This window comes from Centruroides vittatus, unplaced genomic scaffold, assembly GCF_030686945.1.
Source record: "Centruroides vittatus isolate TY-2023 unplaced genomic scaffold, ASM3068694v2 contig_1276, whole genome shotgun sequence".
In the NCBI taxonomy this organism is placed as follows: domain Eukaryota; kingdom Metazoa; phylum Arthropoda; class Arachnida; order Scorpiones; family Buthidae; genus Centruroides; species Centruroides vittatus.
Genome location: NW_027120815.1, coordinates 671,784 through 695,368, shown reverse-complemented (window position 1 = coordinate 695,368; position 23,585 = coordinate 671,784). Strand labels below are relative to the sequence as shown.

The 23,585-nt window shown below is 33.3% G+C and overlaps 2 protein-coding genes across 5 annotated transcripts in view; one reads left to right on the top strand and one right to left on the bottom strand.

Moving 5' to 3' along the window:
• Positions 1-8,265, top strand: part of LOC136989039 (corticotropin-releasing factor-binding protein) — a 47,630-nt gene extending 39,365 nt beyond the window's left edge. For 3 of the 4 annotated variants that reach the window (XM_067287117.1, XM_067287107.1, XM_067287098.1), the window contains exons 5-10: positions 5,825-5,982; positions 6,050-6,260; positions 6,809-6,993; positions 7,069-7,177; positions 7,229-7,412; positions 7,928-8,265. In XM_067287117.1, coding sequence (XP_067143218.1) covers positions 5,825-5,982; positions 6,050-6,260; positions 6,809-6,993; positions 7,069-7,177; positions 7,229-7,410 — 845 coding nt within the window. In that variant the 3' untranslated portion in view covers positions 7,411-7,412; positions 7,928-8,265. The remainder of the gene's footprint in view (positions 1-5,824; positions 5,983-6,049; positions 6,261-6,808; positions 6,994-7,068; positions 7,178-7,228; positions 7,413-7,927) is intronic. The other variant, XM_067287127.1, reaches the window with a different exon arrangement.
• Positions 8,266-9,050: 785 nt separating this feature from the next.
• Positions 9,051-23,585, bottom strand: part of LOC136988815 (mucin-17-like) — a 45,862-nt gene continuing 31,327 nt past the window's right edge. The window contains 11 exon segments of the mRNA XM_067286781.1: positions 9,051-9,612; positions 9,840-10,081; positions 11,461-11,507; positions 11,579-11,654; positions 11,815-11,961; positions 12,038-12,305; positions 12,378-12,505; positions 12,577-16,731; positions 16,917-17,060; positions 17,330-17,515; positions 17,585-23,585. Of these exon segments, the coding sequence (XP_067142882.1) occupies positions 9,430-9,612; positions 9,840-10,081; positions 11,461-11,507; positions 11,579-11,654; positions 11,815-11,961; positions 12,038-12,305; positions 12,378-12,505; positions 12,577-16,731; positions 16,917-17,060; positions 17,330-17,515; positions 17,585-23,585 (11,577 nt within the window). The 3' untranslated portion in view covers positions 9,051-9,429.

The following is a 23,585-nucleotide window of genomic DNA, read 5'->3' as shown; positions in this document are numbered from 1 at the left end:
TTTTAACTGATACACAGATTATTATAAGCTTGATTATTAGCTGATATAGTCTTATGTTTTAATGCTTAAATGAAATTCTGTTAAAGCTTATTGCATTAAATTAATTATATATAGTTAAAACAGAATTTTCATTTAAAAACAAAGTTGAAATTTTTTAAAGTTTAAAGAAATGAGCTTAGTAAAACCTTAAGGCTGTTAATGAGAGTTGGACCAGTCAATTGAGACTCTAAATTCGACAAAACTTTTGGTTAGGCATGACATAATGATTTATTATTCGTTTTTTATGTATTTAAGATTTTACAAAATTATGCAGACTATGTAGATTAGTCTTGGTTTTATTTCGAATCAACTGATATAAATTGTGAGATCAGACACGAAAAGGATATACTTTATAGTTAAAAAATAAACATAGTTTGAGGTATTATCTTTCAAAGTTAGCGGTACTGATTTTTCATTATTTTTAACTTTTACGATTGCGCATCAAATAGATAGTAACTATCCGCGGATTTGATATTTGGAATTTGGTTGCATATTTGGAAAGCATTCTTATAATAATTTTTAAGGTTAATAAAGTAACACCAAATTGAATTTTTTTTCTTGTTCTTTTCTCGAGCTATGAAATTCTTATTAAAGGCTGTCCATAAATTACCTCAGCACTTTTCTTGAAATTTTTACTCTCCCTATTTCTCTTGTTCCAGTTTGTCCAAGTTTCCGTAACCCCTCCCCTCTTCGGACGTCCAACAAAACTCGATCCCCCTTTAAAACCTTTATCACTTTATGAATAATAAATACTGTTGCCATAAGTAGAAACGAAACATACAAGAAATTCTGAAATAAATGTAATAAAATGGATGAACTGTATATGTATAAAGTTTGATGAAATAAACAGATGTTCACTGAAACTCCCCTTATCCGGCTTTTGTCCGACTCGTCGTAACTCCCTCTCTCCCTTCTAGTGTGGACATAATTTATGGACAACCCCTTATAAGATCACTATTGGAGATTTTCGCAAAGATATGAAATATATAAATAGGGACACATTAATATATAGTATATATAGTCTTATTTATCCTTCTCACATTCGATTTCACACACACACACACACACACACACACACACATAATATATATATATATATATATATATATATACTATACATACATACATACATATAGCTTACACACTCATACATATACATCTATATGTGTGTGTGTAAGCTAGGCTATATATAACTAATGTTATCTTACCTACGTTTAAAATATATTTGAAAGCTTAGGAAAATTATCACAACAAATAAAATTGTAATATATTCAGATTTATTGAAAGTTTTGTTTTTTAAGTTAAAGTTTATTTTGTGTTAATTTTATTTTTGTTTAGTTCTGTTTTGTAATACTGTATATCTTGACTATCGTCCTCGTTTCTCTTCTCTTTTTACTTTCCCGGCTATAATAGCCTATATAACCAGAGGAAAAGTATGGCGATCGGTCAAAAAATGATTCCCTTCAGATTTTTCTCTATCGTTTTTAGGTTTGCTTTAAATGAAGACGGTTTTAGAAAAGGACTCAAGCCTTGTTATCTATATAATTAAAATAATTGTGCATAATACTAAATGTAACTTGAAACTTTATACATTTACAGGAAAATATTTTAAATAGCTATTTCATTCAAGAAATTATTTTTCGTTCTACCGTGAACAAAGCTCTTTTCGGCATTTAAAATTTTGATTTAAGTAACATTGAATCTTGTATCTTAAAATGATTTGTGAATTGTTGTTATTTTGTACGAGTTATATGTTGGTGAAGGTTTTCTTTAAATTGATTGAAAGTACTATGTTTTGTTTCCGTATTATTAGTAGAAACTATTACTTTACCTATACTTTTGGAAAAATTTATGTAGCGATTTTGAAAAGCCTGTGAATTAGAATTATTTACGAAAAAAATGCAAATTTGGATACAAAAGTATTAGCAATGATAACGTATAACAGCAGACAGCAGAGTTAGAATAAAAAATAAAATAATATTTCTAAGCTTCTATTAAATAGAAGAAAATTTTTACATATTATAAAATGAAATAATAAGTAAAAACTTATGGAAAAGTTTCTCATATATTTTGGCACATCATTATATATTCTATTTAAAATATTATGCACAGTATTTTTATAGAAAACGGGATACAGTAAAACCTCGTTAATTCGAACTGCGTTAACTCGAAGCTGTCTACACGTCCCGGGCACAGTATATAGAGGTACAACCTGACGTCGACATCCTTTTACTGTTACAGTACGTTACCAGTGATCTGATTTGGACCCAAAAAGGCACTTTTGACAACGCACTCAAAGGAGCTATAAACTGTATACAAATTTATAATCGTTCTATAAACAGATTCTTGACAAAACGTTAAAAAAAGAAATTTACGGTCATAGCAAAATTTGACAAAATTGGATATTAAACTTTTTAACTCGAAGTCGCTATATATTTTGCCCGGTAAACTACGACTTAACGAGGTTGTACTGTAGTTAAGTTTCATAAATAGGCATTCAATAGTAGATTTGATTTTTCTTTGATGAAATTAGATCTTAAATTCATAAATTTAAGATTGTTTTCTCACTTAAAATGTTATAGCTAGAAACATGTCCATATTCTTCCAGGAAAACAATTTCGCAATGATTGTTTTTGTTTTACTTTTTTTTTTATAGACTTTCTCTCTTTAGTCTTGTACTCAAATGGTAAACAGTTCTCCTTGGGTATTTTATTCAGTTATAAAAAATTCATTTTATCGTCCACGACCGAGTATATAACACTCAAAGAACATAAAATTAGATTATTTTATTATAATGATAAACAAACTGCTATTGATCTAGGAAAGAGGAAATCGTTATTGATATTATATAGTTAGAAAACAGTTTATAACAGAGATAAAATTTAACGTCGTTCTTACGTCAATATTAAAAAAAAAATCTTTGTTTTGCAAATTTTATTTTAATATCTTTAGCTTCATTTGCAAGTATTTTATTTATATATTATCAAGAAATTTTAAATAAATTAACTTAGGAACTACAGACAATAATTATTATAATTATACCGACGATAATTTACTCAGCTATGATTTGCGTAGCTGAATATATGGTATTTTATAATTTTTAGGGGCTTTAATTTGAAAAAAAAAATTGTAGACTTATAAATTCCCACTGTCTTTTCTTAATCTCGATAGATGAAAGGCGAGACCAGATAAGGAAATCTTAGGAGCAGGAGACCCGATTAACTATATATGGACTCACAATGAAAAACGAAAGTCACGTTATTTCAATTCAAAAATTTCCCCCGAAAGGTGTTACATAGATGATCGGCACGACTCCATTGTTAAAGAAAAAGTATGATGTACAGGGGCAGACCATTACTAATTCGAGATGGCGAGCACATATTTTAAATGAAATACATTTAAAATAGTATTAAAAATTGCCGCCTGGCATTGTGACGATGTAACAATAAATAATTGCTCGTTCTACATCATTTTTCGTTTCTCCTAGTTTTAAACCTAAATGAAATTAAAAGCTCTTAAAACTTTAAATTGAAAAAAAATAAATAAAGTTTGGAGGATTAAAAAGAAAAATTTATTGCAGTTTTAAATCTAATTTCGTTTATATATAAAGTGGAAGTAGGCCTATTCGTTTTTAATGAATAGCAGTTGATTCTGTCGCTATACATCATTAGTGTGACTACTTTAGAATGTAACGCTGCATGTTTTGTAAGCAAAATAATTCTAATTTGTTTCCTTTTCAAAGTTACTGAGTAAATTTTCTCCTCCAAAAACTCTAGTCTCCATCGACAGTATCAACTTTTTCCTTAACAATATTTACAAATATCTATAGAATAAATTTATATATGTGTGTGTGTAATAATTATAATGAAAATGAAGTAATATTATCTTTAACATAATAGATTTTTTAAGATAATTTGTTATATAAGTTCAGATGTTGAGAAATTGGATTACTAAAGATATATAAAGTTTCTATTTGACGATCCAATGAGAGAAAACTGATGCATGATACATGAATTTGTTTGTTGTGGAAAAGCATAGGATGAGAAAAATAAATGTTGCCAGTCAATGATAAATAATACGAAAGCCTCTCGTAACACCGATACGAAATTGAAATAAACACTATGGTAGTAAAGTATTCTACAATAGAATCCGATTGTCATTGAAGATCAAACATAAAGCCGTAATCGGTAAAAATATATTTCCTGAAAGAATAGTATAAAAATTCCATAGATTTGTAGCAAGACAACAACATTCTTTATACTACAAGGTGAAAGTAATATCATTTTAAAAATCTTAAATTTACGTATAAACTATTTATTAACCGATATAAATCTCTGACGTTGAGTGACATCTCTATCTTTACTTTTGCAACAAAAAGTTACAATTAAAACTTTTTAATATTACGAAAAATAAAGAATAATAAAGAATTTATTTTCAAGATCATAAATAATATTTCGTTTATCAGATATATTGTGTACATTGCTAGTTTATATATAGTACATTTGCCGAAATTTTAGATAATATTGATATAGAATTTCAGTAAATTACAACATAAGCTGAATTTTGAAACTGTCAAGTTTGAATGTTTAAAATTTCTTCTTCAATAATAAAAAAATATATTAATAAAACGTTTAAAAATATAGAAAAAATCTCAAAATTAAATTAAAACGTAAATAAATTCGGATTTATCAGAACAAAACACGTTTTTCTGAGTGCGAATTCCAGAAAATATTTATTTTTCGTTAAAATTGTTTTATAATATATTTTTCTCTTTCTTCAAATTCTAAATTAGATTCTCTACCTTTTCACGAAAAAATAAAACGACAACACGTCGTGATTAAAGACAAATTCTGTGAATAAATTATCATGTTTGACTGCATAAATTTATTCGTATATATATGTACTGTACATTAAAAAAAATCAACTTAAAGATTGATTGGTATAAAGACGAAAAAGGAGAAAAATCTATCTCTCTGTATATTTCTATATATTTATTTAAAAGCAAGACCGCTCACTAAAGCGCCATTTTCTGAAGAGGGAAAAACATTTCTACTCCAATTGTCTAACTAAAAGCTTTCCCGTTTCAAGACTAAGTAAAAATCATTTTGTCGCAATTGAAAAAACGCATTTGGAAATTTTACTTTTGAATCAAGAAAAGTCAATTTAATTTTAAACGTAGTAAAATAATTAATATTCTATCTAAATTTATATAAATAGTTGTTATTTTTTTCAAGATTTAAAAGTCGAAATGCCGTCTGAATCTTTAAGTGAAAGATTTTTTTCTGGTTTCTTATTTGGGAATGCTTCTTAAATGCATCGCTAGATAAGTTTAAAAGTCTTTTATTCAGAAATACAAGACATTTTATTGATGCTACGATTTCCAATACTAAAATCCTGAAGTAATCCTTTAGATGGATTAGTTAAAATGGCACAAGATATAAAATGATTTTCTTTTCATCTTTTGGAGAAATGACGAATGTAAAATGAAGAGCTTTGGATTGTAATTCTTGAATCTTTTGTTAATGGATTAAAACTCGGTAAACAAATAAGAATTAAAATAAATCAAATTAAAAAATAATTTTGTATAATTTGAAGTACAGTAAAAATAAGTTATTGAAATATCAAACAATCGAACAAAAATTTTTATGGGATTTTACTTTCTATTCTTTACAATATTCTTCACAATAAAATTGGATTGCTGTATATTTATGCTTTCTATTATTTGTTGTTGTTGTTGTGGAAATATTACGCATGGGATGATGTAAATTTTAATATTATTTCACAGATTGCATATTTATGAGATCCCAAGAAGGAACTTACACATTTATGTCGCCAGGTAGTCAACAAGTTTGTGGATTATACATAATAACGGAACCAGAATATATAGTGGAGTTCGAGTTCGAAAACTTTGACATATCTTGTTCAAAGGAGGGACTTTTAACTGTAAGTAATCATATTTTTATATGTAAATGTTTAGAAGCTGTATTAATTATTACTTTGTTTTATTCAGGTAATGGATGGCTGGGAATTAAGTGGTCAATTTTTCCCCGGATTAGCAGATCATCAAAAACCTTTAGAGAGACGATATCATAATTTCTGCGGTATTAAAAAGCCTCACAAAGTCTTCAAAATGTCACAGAATGTAGGTCTTTTGGAATTTAGAGTGCCTATTTCTGGTGACGGGTTTTCCGTCGCCGTTAGATTCCTCGATAATCCTAAACGTAAGTGTAAATTAACGCTGTTATTAATGTGCAGATTTATAATTACAAATAATGCGCTGTTTCCTAACTGCATTGCGTAACTGTAGACAGCAAAGGATGTTCTAGTTCTATTTCTACTTATACAATGTCGATTTATTTGTTTTATTTTTTAAACAAATACTATAAAGTTTGGAAGAATTTAGTTACATCAATTAAGAGTAGAAAATAATCCAACAGAAATAACTAGCGAGTTGGCAATGAAGTATTCTATCCACTCGCAATCTTCTGTTAAATCCTAACAAATGATATAGTCAAAGATTTACTTTGTTGACTTCCTCGTTTATCATTTACAAAGTACGTAGTATCAGTCCAGACTCGGACTCTTAATCTCTAATTGTCCTTTGATCTTATTTTCTATACATATATTTTTTATCGCTAATGATTTTTATATGAATATAATTAAACAAATTTATGTTTTATGTAGTTAATTAATAGTTTTAAATCAGTAAAATCAGTAATTTAATAATTTTATAAATTTATAAATTTAATAAGTAAACGTCTTTTTCCAGCTTGTAATGCTGTTTTATACTCTCCCGCGGGAGTTTATACGTTAAGAAATCACGGACGTCCCGCTAACTGCAGTATATCAATTATATATCCCGAAACCATTCAGATTTTATCGACAAACGTAGGCAACCAGAGATATACGATGCATGGAAGATATATGGATGTGGAGACGGGGACTTTACATAAAGTGCGTGTTATCCTCATTTGTATATAATAATTAAATATATATATAGTTGCATATTTTTATTTTTATCTGTTTAAGTGTAAAAAACGCGGAATGGCCGATTATGTGGAGATTAGAGGTGGAGATGGTTTGGATCCTGGATTGATGTCTGTCGCTGAAGATTTCTGTGGATTGGATTCATTCCCAAGTTTGTATTCTTATAAATATTCGAGAAAAATTATTCTTTATTATTACTCAGATATTTATTTATATTCTATTAAAGGAAAAAATACAGTAGATATCGGGTGTGGAAACACCGCAGTCCGTCTTGTTTCGAGTGGCCAATATGAAAATTCAGTCACTTTTGAATATAGTATTCTGAGCGATTTTAGTTCTTTGAGTCTATTGTGTCCAGGAATGCTTTCTTCACTCTCATCCTAATAGTAAGTTTACGTCAAACGTTTATACGCCAATTGATATTAGAGCTTAGAGTTGATGACTCGAACATTTATCCTTGTTAAACTCTAATATCGAAATCCTAATTATTATTAAATAATAAATGTTTTAATTCGTAGAATTATCTCCGTTAATCCGATCACACGTTTATAATTTATATTATTTATAATTTATGCTTGACGTATTGGCACGTTATAACCGTTTAAATCGAAAAATACCAGGAAACTCGAATATATCGAAATCTTGCTTTTGTTAAACCATTAAATAGCTTTTAAATATACACATTAATTAATTTAACTGTTTAAATCCCTTATTTAAGAACAATAACAAAAGTACACACAGAGATAATAGAAATAATTAAGAGAGGTACTAAGGAACGTTAATGTATATCTATTCATCTGTAGTATAATGAGAGTTTGCGAGAATTAATTTAATCTCCAACAATTAAATAAGAAAATAACACGCAAACGAGTGGTAATAATGTAACTTTCCTTTCTATTAGCAAATAACCGTTCCTGTTCCATAAATGAACATCCACCAGCGGCAGAAGTCCCGTTTTCCATTCTACATAATAATATAACTTAAAAAAGAAAATAATAATATTAAGAAAACAAAAATTTCTATAAACGTTGTCCGTATTTCGAGGATAAAATATTTCCGAAGAGAACCGAGAAGAAAGGAAATTCGATTATTTTCTTTTTACTTCGTAGTGACTGAAAAAATAAATAAGTAATTTTTAACTGGACAGATGTTCTATTTAATATGGTATAAGTATCTTATAAATAATCTCAAATATGTACTAACAAATTCGTAATAAAGAAACTTTGTTCTTAATTTCAACTGTTACGTTTTCATACATTTTATAATACTATGTTACCACTTTCACCTGTTAATGTATTCTGTTATCCGACATAACATCTGTTGTTAAAGTATCATCTGTCTAAGCTATTAATGATAACTATCAGTAACAAACAATAGCATCTTGTTAGCTCTTTCTATTGATACAAAATATCTATTAATATTTAATAAGGAAATACTATAACCGTCCACGAGCTTTTATATAGAACACTTTCTCTAATACAATAACATCCATTAATGTAGTATTTTATTATCGTACCCGATGCTTTTCATTGATATGCTGTTTACTTTTGTTTTTTACTTTTGATCAAATGGAAATTATTACTTTCTAAACGTTAGAAAATTTCCTTTACGAGTTGCAGAAAGACATTTTTTTATAATTGTATCATACGCTACCTAACGAAGTATTTGATAAAAATGATTGAATCTTTTGCTCGATTGGAATAAAAAGTAGTAAAAATTTCAGACGTTTCTTTCAATGATTGAATTTATCATTTCGTGAGAATTTTGTTATTCTTGTCAAAGACATAATATTGTAACATTTGATGGAATTACAACTCTCGAGAAAGTTCAATCTTCTTTTTAAAACTTTCTAAACTAATTTTTTTATTTTATTTTCGTGCGCCAATCAATGCTTTTGAATTTATTATAGTGTCATTTATAATAACCATGATCGATATATAATAAAATTTGGAAATTTGAAAAGATGATTTTTCATATACATATATATTTAAAAAAAATCATAATACATTAATTAACAAGCGGACTGGGTCAACAAAGTACCTTTATTGAGCACAAAGAAAAATATAATCGATACAAATAAAAAGAGAATACGGTTAGATGATCTTTAATAGAAATTACAACTCTCATTATAATATTATACAATTCGTCTCGACTGTAAACAACGAACTTTTTAAAACATCTCGATCCTCGGAAGGATTTCGTCTCGGTACGATTGGTTAAGTCCTGTCACAATCAGGACTAAAGTTGACACGTTGGGGGCTAAACGGGTTAGTCCGAGTTTGGTTAGACTCACACAAATAAGACGTTTTCGCAACAGACGCTTTAAGTCCCGGGGACGAACCCGCAAAGCGTCTCGAGGCGATATCGGTATTGATTTGTAGTTTCATTTGTACATACTGGACTTTACCACACGTATACTTGTCCTCTGTACACGGTATAGTTCATTTTTTTGGGTTGTCCTGGTGGGTGCTGGGACTTGGCACGTGGAATGGCCACGGCTGGCATGGCGTAACCCGTCGATAAACTGCGATCTAAACTCAAATCGCTTCGTTTGCTGCTCTTTTTTGTCGTTAAATCGCTGGTTTCCTATTAAAAAATCACCGTATATAAACATATATAAATTTAACTATTTAAATTCTATCCTTTTTTTCCTACTAGTATTTCCATTCTAAAATAAATTATTATAAAAATAAGAATAAAAAGCATTTTGACATAAGTAATTTTTTACCTACGTCAAAATGCTTTTAAACCGCCATAACATATATAAACTCTGACAAAGGTAGAAAAATAAGGTAAAAAATTACCACACTTACTATAAACCCGTCGTATCCGTGTTTTTTAGAATGGTGTTCTCCGCTACTTTCGCTAGACGTGTCGGGGGGGATGATGGCTTTCCTGTCGATTGTGCCTGTCAGAGGTCCTCGAAGAGCGATGCCGCGGAAGACCACGTTCGAATTATCTTTGGGCGTACGACGTTTCTTTTTACAACAACAGAAAGCGCAACACACCGCGAAGAAAACGATAGCACCCGCTATGGGTATGGCAATGGCTAGAACTAAAGAAAGAAAAAAAAAACGACTGTAACCAGCAGCCATAAATAGCCAAAATTAAAATCAAATCGTAATATGTATTAAAATGGTTAATAGTGTGTAACACAAGTTGACAAGCTTCTTAGTTTGTCTATTCCTTTCGAAATTAGATTTCATTGACAGATCCTTTCTACGCCGATACAAAATAAGGATAAATTATAAATAGGAAGTTGATAAAACATCAAATAAATGATGTACTGTACTTTTCGAAATTTTGATCTGTATTAAATTTTAAAATTGTGCTATATTTATTGAATTTAAAGATTTATAATAATAGTTGATATCAAAATATATTTATCTAATCGACCCTTCCAGATATATTGATTAATTAATTAATAAAACGCTGTGTTGAAGATAGTAAAAATAACATTGACATGACAGGAGTAGGAACCCCCACTGGTCCCTAAATTTTTTCCTGGATGGGAGTAAATCTCTAGTTCCTTGCCTATTTATTTATGCTTTATTTTTATTGACTTTCATTTATTAAAATGAAATGAATTTTCTACATTTGCAGGAACTAACTCTCGAGAAACGATCGACCATTTCGTTATTTTTCCTTTAACAGTTTTTACTGCGGAGTAAACAGTTTCATTTTTTATTTTCTAGATAATTCGTTTAATCTCTCGGGGGAAATATTTTCCGGTAAATAAATAATTTAAGTCGATAAGAGTCGAGTCCGTAATATGGATTATGTTCAGAATTCATTGTAAAATTTAAACTATGTATCAATGTTTATAAATTGCATTAAGCTGTGACACTTGCTCGTTCAAAAATCATCAAGAATAAAAATTGGCGGAAATTCGAAAAAGAATAATTTTCTTTTGTTTTCGGAAAGTAATATAATAAAAATAAATTATCCGAGTCTGAATACCACGTAATTTAGAAAATTGTTAAATGAAACAATATATAAAATATTTTAAAGTTAGTTTCGGTTTTATTTTTGATTTATTTTTAATAAATTAAGAATTCTAATGAATCTGCCTAAAATTTTATAACGAATCCACAGTGGCGTAGCGAGGGAGCAAGTTGGTGTATCATGCACCGGACGCCACTCGCAGAGGGGCGCCCAAATGGTCTCCAAGACAAACTATATGTGTTTCTGGAGGGGGAGGGGGCGCCAATAAAGTGTCGTGCCCCGGGCGCCAATTATGTTCGCTACGCCACTGCGAATTCAAGAAATATAAATTTTTCGCGTATTAAAACGTAAATTACCGGTGGGAGTTTTTTCTTTAAGAAACGAAAAAATTATTTAAACGACTGGAATATAAAATATTACGTGTAATATTTGAAATTATATAACAACGAATGTATTAAAATAAATATTTTAGAATAAATGTAGACATACTCAAGCCATTGATTTCGCATCTCTTTCCTATGTACAAAGAGTGACATCTGAAATGAATAAAAGATTGTTATTACATTTTATCTCTTCCTCCACTCGTAATTTATTTACAAGCAGTTACCTGCAGATCTCTCCACCGTCCACCGTTCCTACGCAATCACCCCGTCCGTTGCATCGTTCGCAACTCTTAATTTCTCCTGTAATTAATTTTATTTCCATTAACTCAATACAAACCCAACATTAAAATCTCCATAACTTAAAAAAAGTATCAAATTTTTAAATCGTAAATATTAATAAGAGACATGCGTGCTGCCATCTATCGGTTAAGTTATTCAATTTTATTACGAAAAATCTCACCTAAACAAATTCTACCGGGGCGATCGGGATCCATGTCCTTGAATCCCATTTTGCACTCGCACGTGTAAGAACCGGGTTTATTGATGCAGATGGATCCGGATCCGCAATCGTTATGCTTCTCGTTATCGCATTCGTCGAAATCGGCCACTGTAACACGGCCATACAATGTTTTAACATGGTGTAAAAAGTATATTTTAGCCTGGAAAAATTTCGTTACACTAACCTTGCACGTCCTCGACACTCTGTATCAGTCGACTGACGTAAAGTTCGGTGCCACCGATGCTATAATTAGATTGAAGCAGAGACCTGGCTAACTCTTCTTGTAACACCGAAGGATTTAGATGCGCGTCGCGACTCACTTGTATGGTAAAATTAACAACTACACCTTCTCCTTTATTGTTGTTCCTGAGTTCGGCAGAAGGTAGGATACCGTTGACGTCGGCAGAAATTAACTCTTCCCCGATTTGTGTTCCTTTATACGCTTCGTTGATCTAAAATATACATTATTACGGTCAAGTTCGAACTTATTTATTTATTTATTTAAGAAATAATAAAACACTTACTCCCGTTTTTGCGGCATTTACGAATTCCTTGTATTTATCGGATTGGTTGTTACTCAATTCTTGATTAAATTTCACTGCTCGTTCTCCTCTCCTCACTACTCTCAATAAGACTACGTACGTTTGTATTTCTAAAATCGAGAATTTTACCTGTTAATTACTTTACGGATAAACGAGGTTACGGTTTGTGGCATACACTTACCTTCGCAAACCGTCCTTCCGTCTTTTTTGGCGTATCCGGGTTGGCATTGGCACCGTCCTTCACCATTAACGATGTGACACGTCTCCTTGTTATCGGCATTGCATTTCGGATTGCACGTCACTTCTGCATCTTTCGTCCATACCACGGCAGGTGTTTTAGTTGTGGGTCCGGGATAAACTGGTCTTTCTGTCAATAATCTGTCGTCCGTCTTTAATCGCGGATTTCTATCCGACTTGACGTCTTTGACCAAATTGTCTAAAACATCTGTTCTGGTTTCTGTTCTTTCCGTGCTTGCCTCTGTAGTTAAAGTGTTTTGTGTCGTGACTTCCGACGTAGAAGTCGATAAAGTCTGCACGCCGTGTGTCAAACTATATCCGACTTGCTGAGTGAAAGAAGGATTTGGTACCGTGATTATAGGCGCTTCGTTTCTTGGGGTGGCGATGCCTAATAACGTCCTTGTACCGATAATAGTCGTAAGGAAAGTCCGAGGTGGATAAGTTGAAGTGACGACGGAAGTCACGTGAATGGAACTATCGCGAGTGTAATAAATTTTAGTTGTGGTAATAACTTTAGTCCGAGTAAATGATTCGACACTCGTTATATATTTTGTAGATTCGGAAAGAGCCGGGGTATTCTGAGTCGAATGAGAATTTGGGAAGAAAATAGTTGTTGCACCCGTTTTTGTCTTTCCTAATACTGTTTGTCCCCTTGAAGAACTTACAGTAAAAGAATCCTTGACCTCATCCTCTGATTTACTTGACGGTTCAGTTGTTGAAACTGTAGAAGTACTTGTATCACTTGTAGTAGTATGGACAGGTGCCTGTTTACCCGGTAAATCAGAAGGGGCGAAAAATATAGTTTTGATACCAGTAATTATGGAAGTTTTAATCGCATGACTTGTTGAAGTGGTTGCACTAATCGAACTTTCGTTTGATGTATCTGTAAAGCTGCTTTCTAATTGAACTGCAGGAACGAGAACTGTGCTGCTTTCTAATGTACTAGTTGAAGTAGTAGAACTAATTACTGACGTTGGAGATATTTGGAGGACAGAACTTGTTTCTAATTTTGTAAAGCTGGTCGAAGAGCTGCTTGTTTTAATTTCAATATCAGTTGTATCTGTAGTGGCTGTTTCTGTACTTGTATCTTTAGAGGGAATATCTGTCTTAGTTGTTACGCTTGGAATAAAGAATATTGTTTTTATTCCCGAGTGAATATTAGTAGCAACGGAAATTGAACTTGTATTTACGATATCCAACTGTGTAGTAGGTTGAACCGAAGAAAGGTCAGTTGGCAAAATAGAAGATCTTGAAGAAATTTCCTCGATACTTGAACTTCGATCGTCAGATGTAGCAGTAGTATTACTAATGGAAGTAGTTGATGTACTAATACTAGTAGTAGATGTTTTCGTTGTAGAGTTTATGGGGATAAAGCTTGACTGAAGGAAAATTGTATGGATACCTGTTTGAGTCGATGTAATTATGGTGCTAGAAATTGTAGTTGTTTCTATAGCTGACGGTGGTTTATAAACAGGCATTAGAGTTTCTGATGTTTTATTTAGTAAAGTACTATTTATGACACTAGGTTCGACAGTATTAAATGGAAATAGAATTGAGGGCAAAGAATAAACAGATGTTTGAACGGTAGTTATTTCAGATTTAGTTTTAACGCTCGTATCGACAACTGCAGTGTCGTTCTTTTTACCCCTAATTTGACTAAGAATATCTTTAATAGCGTCTCCAATGTTGCCACCTAAGCTTGTATTTCCTCCAAGTAAATCTGAAAGCTCAAACACAAGACCCGGTTTGGTTTCAGGTTGCGGTGTCGTTTCACCCGTTGTCTCTGTTTCTTCTTTGCTTATTTCAGTAATTACATCGGCGGAAGTCGGTGTGGTGGTTTCTGATTTGGTAGTATCTTCCAAATCAGCATCACCCGTTACATTGGCTTTTCTTGGTATAGTTGGTAGACTAACAGTTTCAACAGTGGTTAGAACGGTTTCAGTAGGTACAAAACTGGACAGACCCAAATCTTGATATACTATTACTGTTGAGCCATTAATTATTTCCGTTAGAATTGAAGAACTTGGAAGTACTTCACTTCTAATAGAAGTAGGTTCAACGACCAAAGTCGATAATGTTTCAATTATATTAACTATTGAAGAAGTATCTACAATAATTGGTGTTCCTGCGCTGGTTGTTGTTGAGATTTTGTCTTCTGAAACGGATGTTTCTGCATGAATTGATGTTAAAATGGAGTGTGGTAAAACTGAAGTTGAAGTTCCATCGACTACTACAATAACAGTACTATCGACAACCTTGTCTTGATCGACTTGTGAATCAATGCGGGTGCTAACTGCTACATTTGTTTCAATATGAACGGAACTTTCTGGTATTCCAGTCACAACTTCGATTATTGTTTCTGTATGTATAGTTTCGGGTAATGGCTCTGTAGCAGTACCAACAGCAGTGACTACGTTCACTATTTCTTCCACGTGACTTCCGACGGATACAGCTGTGTGTATTACACTAGATACGTCTATTACAGACTGGGTAGGCAATGACGATGTCGGAGTAATTACGATACTAGAGGTAGGAGTAGATTGAACGGTAGATTCTATAGTTACGTACTGTGTAATTATACTTTCACTGGAAGTAACAAGTACATTTGTACCACTGAAATATGTAGTATAATAAGTGTGAGTGGATAAGAAAGCAATAACGGATTGAACACTGGGAGAAGGAACAGTCGACCCTTGAGAAGTTGTAATAGTAGAAACAACTATTTCCGGAACGACCTGAGTATTGGAGACAACCACCGGTTTATCATCACTAAAGAACGTTGTGTAGAAAGTAAAAGTGCTATAATCTGTAGTCGTGATATACACAACTGTTGGCGTTGGCGTAATAACTGATGACGAAACAGATTTTGGAATAGCTGTATCAGGTACGAAAAAGGTTACGTATGATGTAGCAACCTCTTCTTGACTGGCTACTATAGGACTTGTGCCACTGAATAGTGTAGTGTAATATGTGTAAGTTGTTAGCATAGCACGTACAGAAGGAATTAAAGGTACTTCGTAGGTAGGACTAGAACTAGAACTGGTTTCGGACGTTGTTAATCTGGTAGTTAATCTTGTCGGCGTAGTGATGATAGAGCTAGTAGGTAATGTTTTTATTGTTTCACTCGATGTATAAGATGTCGTTTCGGCAGATGTCGAAGTTGTAGAAGCTGGAATAGTCAGCGGTATCGTTTCTGTAATTAATTGCGTACGCACTTCTTCGATTGATGATAAACTAGTTTGATCACCACTAAACAGTGTTATGAAATGGGTTTGAGTACTCAGAGATGTTCTTGTTATTGTATAAGAAAGCGGTTGAGATGTAGTTGTTGTTGTTGCTAATACAGGAGTTACCGTACTTATTGTTGGAATAATTTGAGACGACGTCGACTGGGTAGGTTTTTCCGTAGTCGTAGGTACAATAGCCGTTATAACAGTTTTCGGTAATGTTAAAGTAACCACATTTGATACGACATCTTCCAAAGTAGATACCACAGAACCCGTATCCTTAAATAGAGTGATGAAGTTCGTGTATGTCGTATAGAACGTACTTGTTACAATCACAGATGTCGTTTCTGCAGTAGGAATAGCCTGTTGAATAACTGATGTAGTAGTGGATGTTGGAGCAGGAGGTTCAGTAGTAGATGGAGAAATGATTTTAGTTATCGTATACGTTTCAGTGATCGTGAATAATTCAGAGCTAACTTCTTCGATCGGTGTCACGAAAGAGCTAGTATCGCTGAAAAGAGTTGCATAAAATGTGTTAGTACTGAACGAAGTACTTGTAATCACACGCTCGCTCGTTTCCAATATGGTGCTCGGCAAAGTTTCCGTTTCTGTTTGAGTCGATACTGAAGTAGCAACAGTTGAAGGAATTTGTTTGAAAACCGGGATTGTGATGACATTTGTCAGAACCTGTTCTGTGCTAGATATAATAGAATCCGTGCCGGAGAAGAAGGTAGTGAAGAAAGTGTAAGTTGTGAAATACGTTTTGACATCGTAGGATGTACTATATTGGGCAGTTGGAGTAACGGACGTGGTGACTTCTGGTGTTACGGAGCTGACGGGTGGTGGCAGAGTTGGGACTGTTGTTATCGGAGCTAAGACAAAGAAAAGAAAATAAAATTACTGATCGTAAAAAAAAACTGAGTAATTGAAATGACTGGAAAATATGTATTAAACTCTATTTTATTTTTGTTTGTACTATTAATAATAAATGAATGTATAATTTTGAACTTTGTTGAATTATTTTGTAAAAAATTTTAAAACAAGAAAGAAGACTTACAAGTTATAGTCGATGCTTCCGGTACGTATCCATATTGTGACGTTAGTGATATTCCATTTGCTCCTACTATGATAACTTTTGTACCAGGTATAGCTCCAGAAAGAAGAGGATAAAAGATGGATCTAGTCGAACTTCCGTCTTTTCCTAAAAATTAGATAAATATTAGACATTTATCTTTTGTAAAAATTAATATTTCTAATAAATTACGTTAAACTCGTAGAAAGGGTATTTATTTAAGCAATAATTACAGTAAATGTTTAACTAAAACATAACGTTAAGGCATTCATCCATTAACATAACGTAAGACATTACGTCGAGTAAATAAGAATTAGGTTTAATTAATATTTCCTTATTTACGTAACTACGAAACCTTAAGTAATAAAATTATTTTCAGAAACAGTAATATCATTTACCAGATAACATAAGATGAGTAGTAGGACCATTTGTTCCAAATTCGACACTTGTAATAGTATCTTGAGAGGTAGAAAGTTCAGACGATGGAGATTGAGGCGATGCAGTCTGAATAGTAGGAATATACTGTTCGGAAGTTACAGTAGCAACCGGTTTAGTTGTACTTGACATAAATGTCGCTGGAATTTCTATAGAAAATTAAAATAAAAATCAGTAAAAATGTTAACTGTGGAGTTAAAATAGTGATATTTACTTACCTAAAGTCTGAGTTAAAACTCTTGAATTAGTTTCTTCCAAAGTTGTGTAGAGAGTTTGTCCTCCAAAAGTGAAAGGTATAGTAAAGGTTGTAGTTGTAAAATATGTCAGCACAACCGTGTGAGTCGAAGCAATATTTGGAGTTGGTACATCGTATTCTGGCGACAGTTGTGATGTAATAGCCGATGAAGCCGTTAGAAGTACATTTCTATAACTTGTTTCTAAGCCAAATATTACAGGAACAGAGGTTAAAGTAGTATAAGTCTCATAAATAACAGTTGTTGATGGACTAGGTTTAAATAAAACAGGATCAGAAGATTCAGGGTAAGTTTCATAAGTAGATGTCGATGGACTAGATTTAAATGATTCGGTTTTGGATTTTCTTCTTCCTATAACGGTATAAAGCCTATCGGAGGCTTTAATAATACCACCAAGACCAGTTCTAGTAACAACGTAGAAACTCGGTCGACTCGTTATTTGGAATCGCGATGGTAAAACAAATCGTGAATGTTTTCTGACTTTTTCAGTCTGTTGATAAGGTCTTGTAATGGTAACTGTCAAACGTTTTCGTGTTAATTGACTAGTTTCGGTTTGTTCCTGATTTTCTGTTGTTGTTGCGATATTTTCTTCGATAGCGGTTTGTACATCCGATTCAGATGGTTCTTGCGAACTTAAAATGGGTGTTACATTAATCACTTCATTTGTAGATGATTCGAACCCGGGAGGAATTATAGATGTATCTAGAAGGTTAGACGATTGAGAATCGTCTAACGTTTCTGACTTTTGTTTAGAAGCGATAGGTCTCACTACAACTCGTACACCCGGTCTTGGGGTAAATATTCCTTGCCTCAGTTTACCGTTTGCTTTCTTTAATACAGAAGTTAATATTATCTTTCTTTTTAGAGTTGGGGTTGGATTTTGGGGTAGGGTTTCTGTTGGTATCTCGGGTGTCGCTTTTTCTAAATAGCTGGTGCCTAGTAATTCGTTCACTGAAGTGTAAGATGGTTGAAGATGAGAAACTTCGGATGTTAATTGTGATATCTCTATTGTTGGTTGTAAACTAATCTCGGGCGTTGCTGTGGCTTCTTGTTTCACGTAAGCATTACTGATACCATCGAAACGAATTAAAGTTTTTAAAGCTAGATTTACTTCAGTCGTTGTACCAGCGATACTCCTAACTCCTAGATTAGTAGTCATACTCTCTGGGAGGAGAGTGAGATAGCCCTCTGTATCGATTGTATTAAGATGATTTTCAGTAATTGGAACGGGTTGAGAAACTACATTTGTTGTTGTCTCGGCTCGGACGGACATTCGTGTATTCAACCCATCGTAAAACGTATAAAAATACGTAAATTGCGTATAATACGTCTTTGGTACTTGCGCAAGTTTGTTAATATCAATAGTCTGTTGCGGTGCGGGTGGAGTGGTAGGCTTAATGACGTTGGGTGGTACGAATACTCCGTTATAAACATCGTCGTTAAATATTCTAATTCTTGATGCAAGATTAACGACAGTTATACTGTCACCAACAGTCCTAGAAGCGAGATGGACGATTGAATTACCACCAGGAAGAACTGTGTAACCTCTTTGAGTTTGAACCACTCTGACCAAGTTCGAATCGATGGTTTGTGGAATAACATTTGAATGTACTGATTCACTGCTGCTGTAATCGATATCAGTACCATGCAAAATTGTTGTATAATAAGTCAGAGTGGTGTAATAAGTTAACGGTATTAATTCAGTAGCATATTTTGCAAGTTGAATTGACGGATTTCTACCCGGAGGATTCAATATTTCATCTTTCTGTTCAATCGGGCCTCTACCCTGAAGAGAATCTGTAGGTTTTGTTCCTGATAAAGTTTTAGTTATAACTATTCTTCTTCTTCCATTCCCTCCCGGTTGAATTGGTTTACGTAGACGAATTATTTTTCTTCTGGAGGTTGCAGATATATCTTTTTCCGTTGAAGACGGTTGAGGTATTTGTTGTGATTCTAAAGACGGTTGATTTGTGCTTGTTAATGATTGGTCCGTATTACTTGCCACTGCATTAATTTTCGTGCGTCTTATTATAATAGGCCTTCCGCTCCCGGTACCTTTCGATGGCCTAATCCTTCGTATAATTTTCCGTCTAGAAGGTTGTAGCTCAGTTTTTGAATATGTAGGTTCAGTAATAATATTCTGAACATTTTCTTCGGCTGTTGCTTCTGTTGCTTCGACAATTTCTTTTGATGATGATGCAATAGAATCAATTATTAATGGTTGTAAAGGATTTTCTATTTTAGGAGTTACAAGTTCGTCATTTGATAAAGGTTTAGTAGTACTTTTCGCTATAACGATTTTTCTTCTCACAGCAGCAGTAGGTCTATTTCCCGATCCTACTCTAACTACTTTATACCTTCTTCTGGGATTATTTCCGTTTACAATTCGTCCGTCACTGGGTTTAATAGGTACGAAACCGCCTCTATCAGGTGAGATCGGTATCTCCTGTCTACTATCAAAATTCGGACGATTTTCTATTTTACGAGGTGGAACCTGAGGCAAATTTCCAAGAGTTCTCTTTTGATCATCATCATCATCAAAAGGATCCTCGTCGTAATATTCACTTTGGCTGTGTATATTTCTAGAGGGGGGAGAATACTGTGTTGTCACTCTAGGTACGGTTGGTCGACGAATTCTTGTAAAATCTCTTACAGGTCGGAATCCACCTTGATCAGAATTATCTTCAAACTGTTGAAGTCTACGGAAATTATATCTTAACCCATTTCCGTAAGGGTTATCATCTTTTTCTTGGCTTGCCGAAGATATAAAATCTACTGTAGCGCTTCTTTCGTATATTTCAGTAAACGAACCTTTGAAAAGAGTTTTTACATCTGATTCCGAGGATGAACTATCAAAAATTTTTGAACTATCTAATGGTTCTGTACTTATCGAAGTGGTCATTTCTATGACATCATTAATCTCTTCAAGACCAGAACTTAGTAACATATCTTGCTGAGTATCGAGATCAATCTCTCTGCTAGTTTGAAGTGGCAATTTAGTCAATTGTGTATGCATTATAGGGGAATATTCAGAAGTTCGGCTTTGCAAACTGCGTGCAACTTTCGTGTGGAATAATGGCTGCTGATAGAAAGGAACAGTAACAGTAGTAACAACAGGCTTTAATTCGCCTTTATCACCTGTTACATACAATGTTAAAAGTGTTGTTAAAGGTTGAAAAGCAAAATATTGTTGAGGAATGAAAGGAGCTGGAGATGGTACTTGTGCTGGGACTCTAACAGTAGTCGTTTTTATAACTGTTGATTCGTAAGTAGACGTTGTAGTCAAAGTACTCATAATGGTTCTTCCTCGTAAAATTATAGGAATTACTGTAGTCGAAGTGATAGTTCCAGTAGTAACGAAAGAATTAGTTAATAAATTGATATCACCTGCTCCTCCTGCTCCAGCACCACCTGCTGCACCCCCTGCATTTTGACCCGGAAAGAATGGTACCGGATATTGTGGAAATGCAGTTGGCGTGCTAGTTTCTGGTGAAATAGTGCTATATACAGTAGACAAAGTTGTTAATACCTGAACATCAGTAATTGTATCTGTACGAGTGCTAAAACCAATTTTGATGGGGACGAGCTTCACGGAGGCTAAAGAAGTTGTTGTTATTATAATTTCTGTAATAGTTGTTTGTAATTGATCCAATGGCATGTTTACATCCGGGATTCCGACTCTAGAATAGAATAAAGTCTTAGTCACACCATCGGTAATGACTGTACTGTATTGAGATGGATGTATGATACTAGTGTCCAGTGTTGTGGTAGTTAATGTAGCGTAAGAAGTCTTAAACCCATGATAAATAGGTAATGTTTTAACTGTTGTTACAACAGAAGTTATAGTAACTGGAGGCTTAGTCCACGTGTTTGTGGATTTAGATGTGCTTATTATACTTTGTCTATTAGTACGAGGATTATACGGACGTCTTCTATTATTACTTCTCAGTCTAGAAAATGATATAGATGATCGACTATCAGTATCGTCATCTTCGTCCCTATTTACGGAATTGAATGATGATTTTAGTGTTGGTGATCTGTTGCCACCTCTTCTATTTTTAATTCTGTTTCTATTATGTCTAAAACGATTATATTCCGGCGTCGAGGCTTCTATATTGTCATTTTCGATATCTTCTTCTTCTTTAGATCTTGCTCTATTTAGGAAAGAAGCACTTCTTCTATCTCCATATGTTCTTGTCCTACGAGGAAATACGGGTCTTCGAGTTGATCTAGGACGATTGTAACGATTTTCAGATTTTTCGTTATGGTCACCATATTCATTATAATCTTCTTCTTCTGTTGTGTTCTCTTCGTAATCGGAATGTTCGTGTTCATCTCTCTGAGCAGGAGTTGGAGAAGGAATGGAAGATCTTCCGGAGAAAGGTCTTCTATTTCTTCCTAATCCGAATGACTGACTCCTTGATGGTCTACTCGGTACGAAACGCGAATTGGTCGGCTTGAATCTTCTAATCGGTGCGACCTGAGGCGGTGCCGAACTCACAATAGCTTCACTAGCATCTATGTCACCGTTGTCACTTTCTTTGTGTTCTTCTTCTTCCAAATTATCTGATTTCTGCCCGAAACGTTGAAAGCTCCTAGTTCTTGTTGGTCTTCGAAAATGAATAGTAAAAGACGGTTTATTCGTTGTTGTCCTAGAAGGAATTGTAAATACAGGTCTATCTCGGGTGCGAAATGGTCTAATTTTAATAACTGGACTAATTCCTTTTGATGTAGTAAATTCTTCGTGCTTAGATGAAGGAGCCGGTGTCTTATCTTTATTATCGTAGTCGTCATAGTCTTCGTAGTCTTTATCATTTGCTACGCTCTTTGTATTTCTAATGTATTGCTGAGGACGATTAGTCTGACCTGCTCTAGCTGGTCGATTTTTTTTAGTCGATGTTGGTTCAATGGTTGGAGAATGTTTTGTTTCTTTCTTTGAATCTCTATATTCATCATAATAATCATCGTAATCTTCATAATCAGAATGATCGATTGACTTTTCACTTTTTATTTCTGAAAACGTACTTGATTGTGATGAAAACACTAACGGAGAAGTGGATTGTATCGATTTTTCAGATGCTTCAGAAAACTTAGATTCCGTATCTTCGTTTTCGAAATCATAGTAATCTTCGTAATCTAAATCATCAGAAACCGAATTACTATTTTTTTCAGATTTAGATGATTTAATAGCAGTTACACTGGTGGAGCTCTTCTGAGTGATATCGCTGATCTGCTTATCTAGATTTATTTCTTTGCTAGATTTTAACGTACTTGTAGTAGAGGTAGTAACAGCCTCACTTTTGATTATAAAATCTGTATCTTCCGAAGGATTTAAGGTTGGTGTTAATTTGTCTGTTAAATCTAATAAATTATCCGAATTTATAGACGGAGAAAGTTTTATTTTGTAAGGTGTTGCTGCTGTAATAATCTTTTCTTGAAGTTTTAAAGGATCTTCTACTTTCGGTGGAGTAGTAATATTCCCATCTACTTTATTATCAGCAGCTCCATCCAGCTCATTATTTACTACAGTTAGTCCTACAGTAGGACTAATAGCAACATCGGCAGGCTGAAGCTCTTTTAATGTCTCATAACTGTAACGAACTGGCGTACTGACAATTTGATTGTATTGACTATCTGCTGTTGTTTCTATAATATTCGATGCAGAATTGGTTAGAACTGTTGAAGAACTTCGGGCCACATGAGCATAAAATCCATTAATGTGAGTTCCATAGATATCCGTAGTGTGTAAAGTAGTGGTTCCATCATTAACTTCAGTATTAATTACAGAAGAAATTAAACCATTGGTACTAGTCGGTTGTATGACTGTTGAAGTGCTTCTAGCTATATGTGCATAAAATCCATTAATATATGTTCCGTAAATCAGTTTAGTATGAAGAGTTGTAGTTTGATGATTTACTTCGGTATTAATTTCTGAAGAAATAAGTCCTTCTGTGTTTGTATTAGA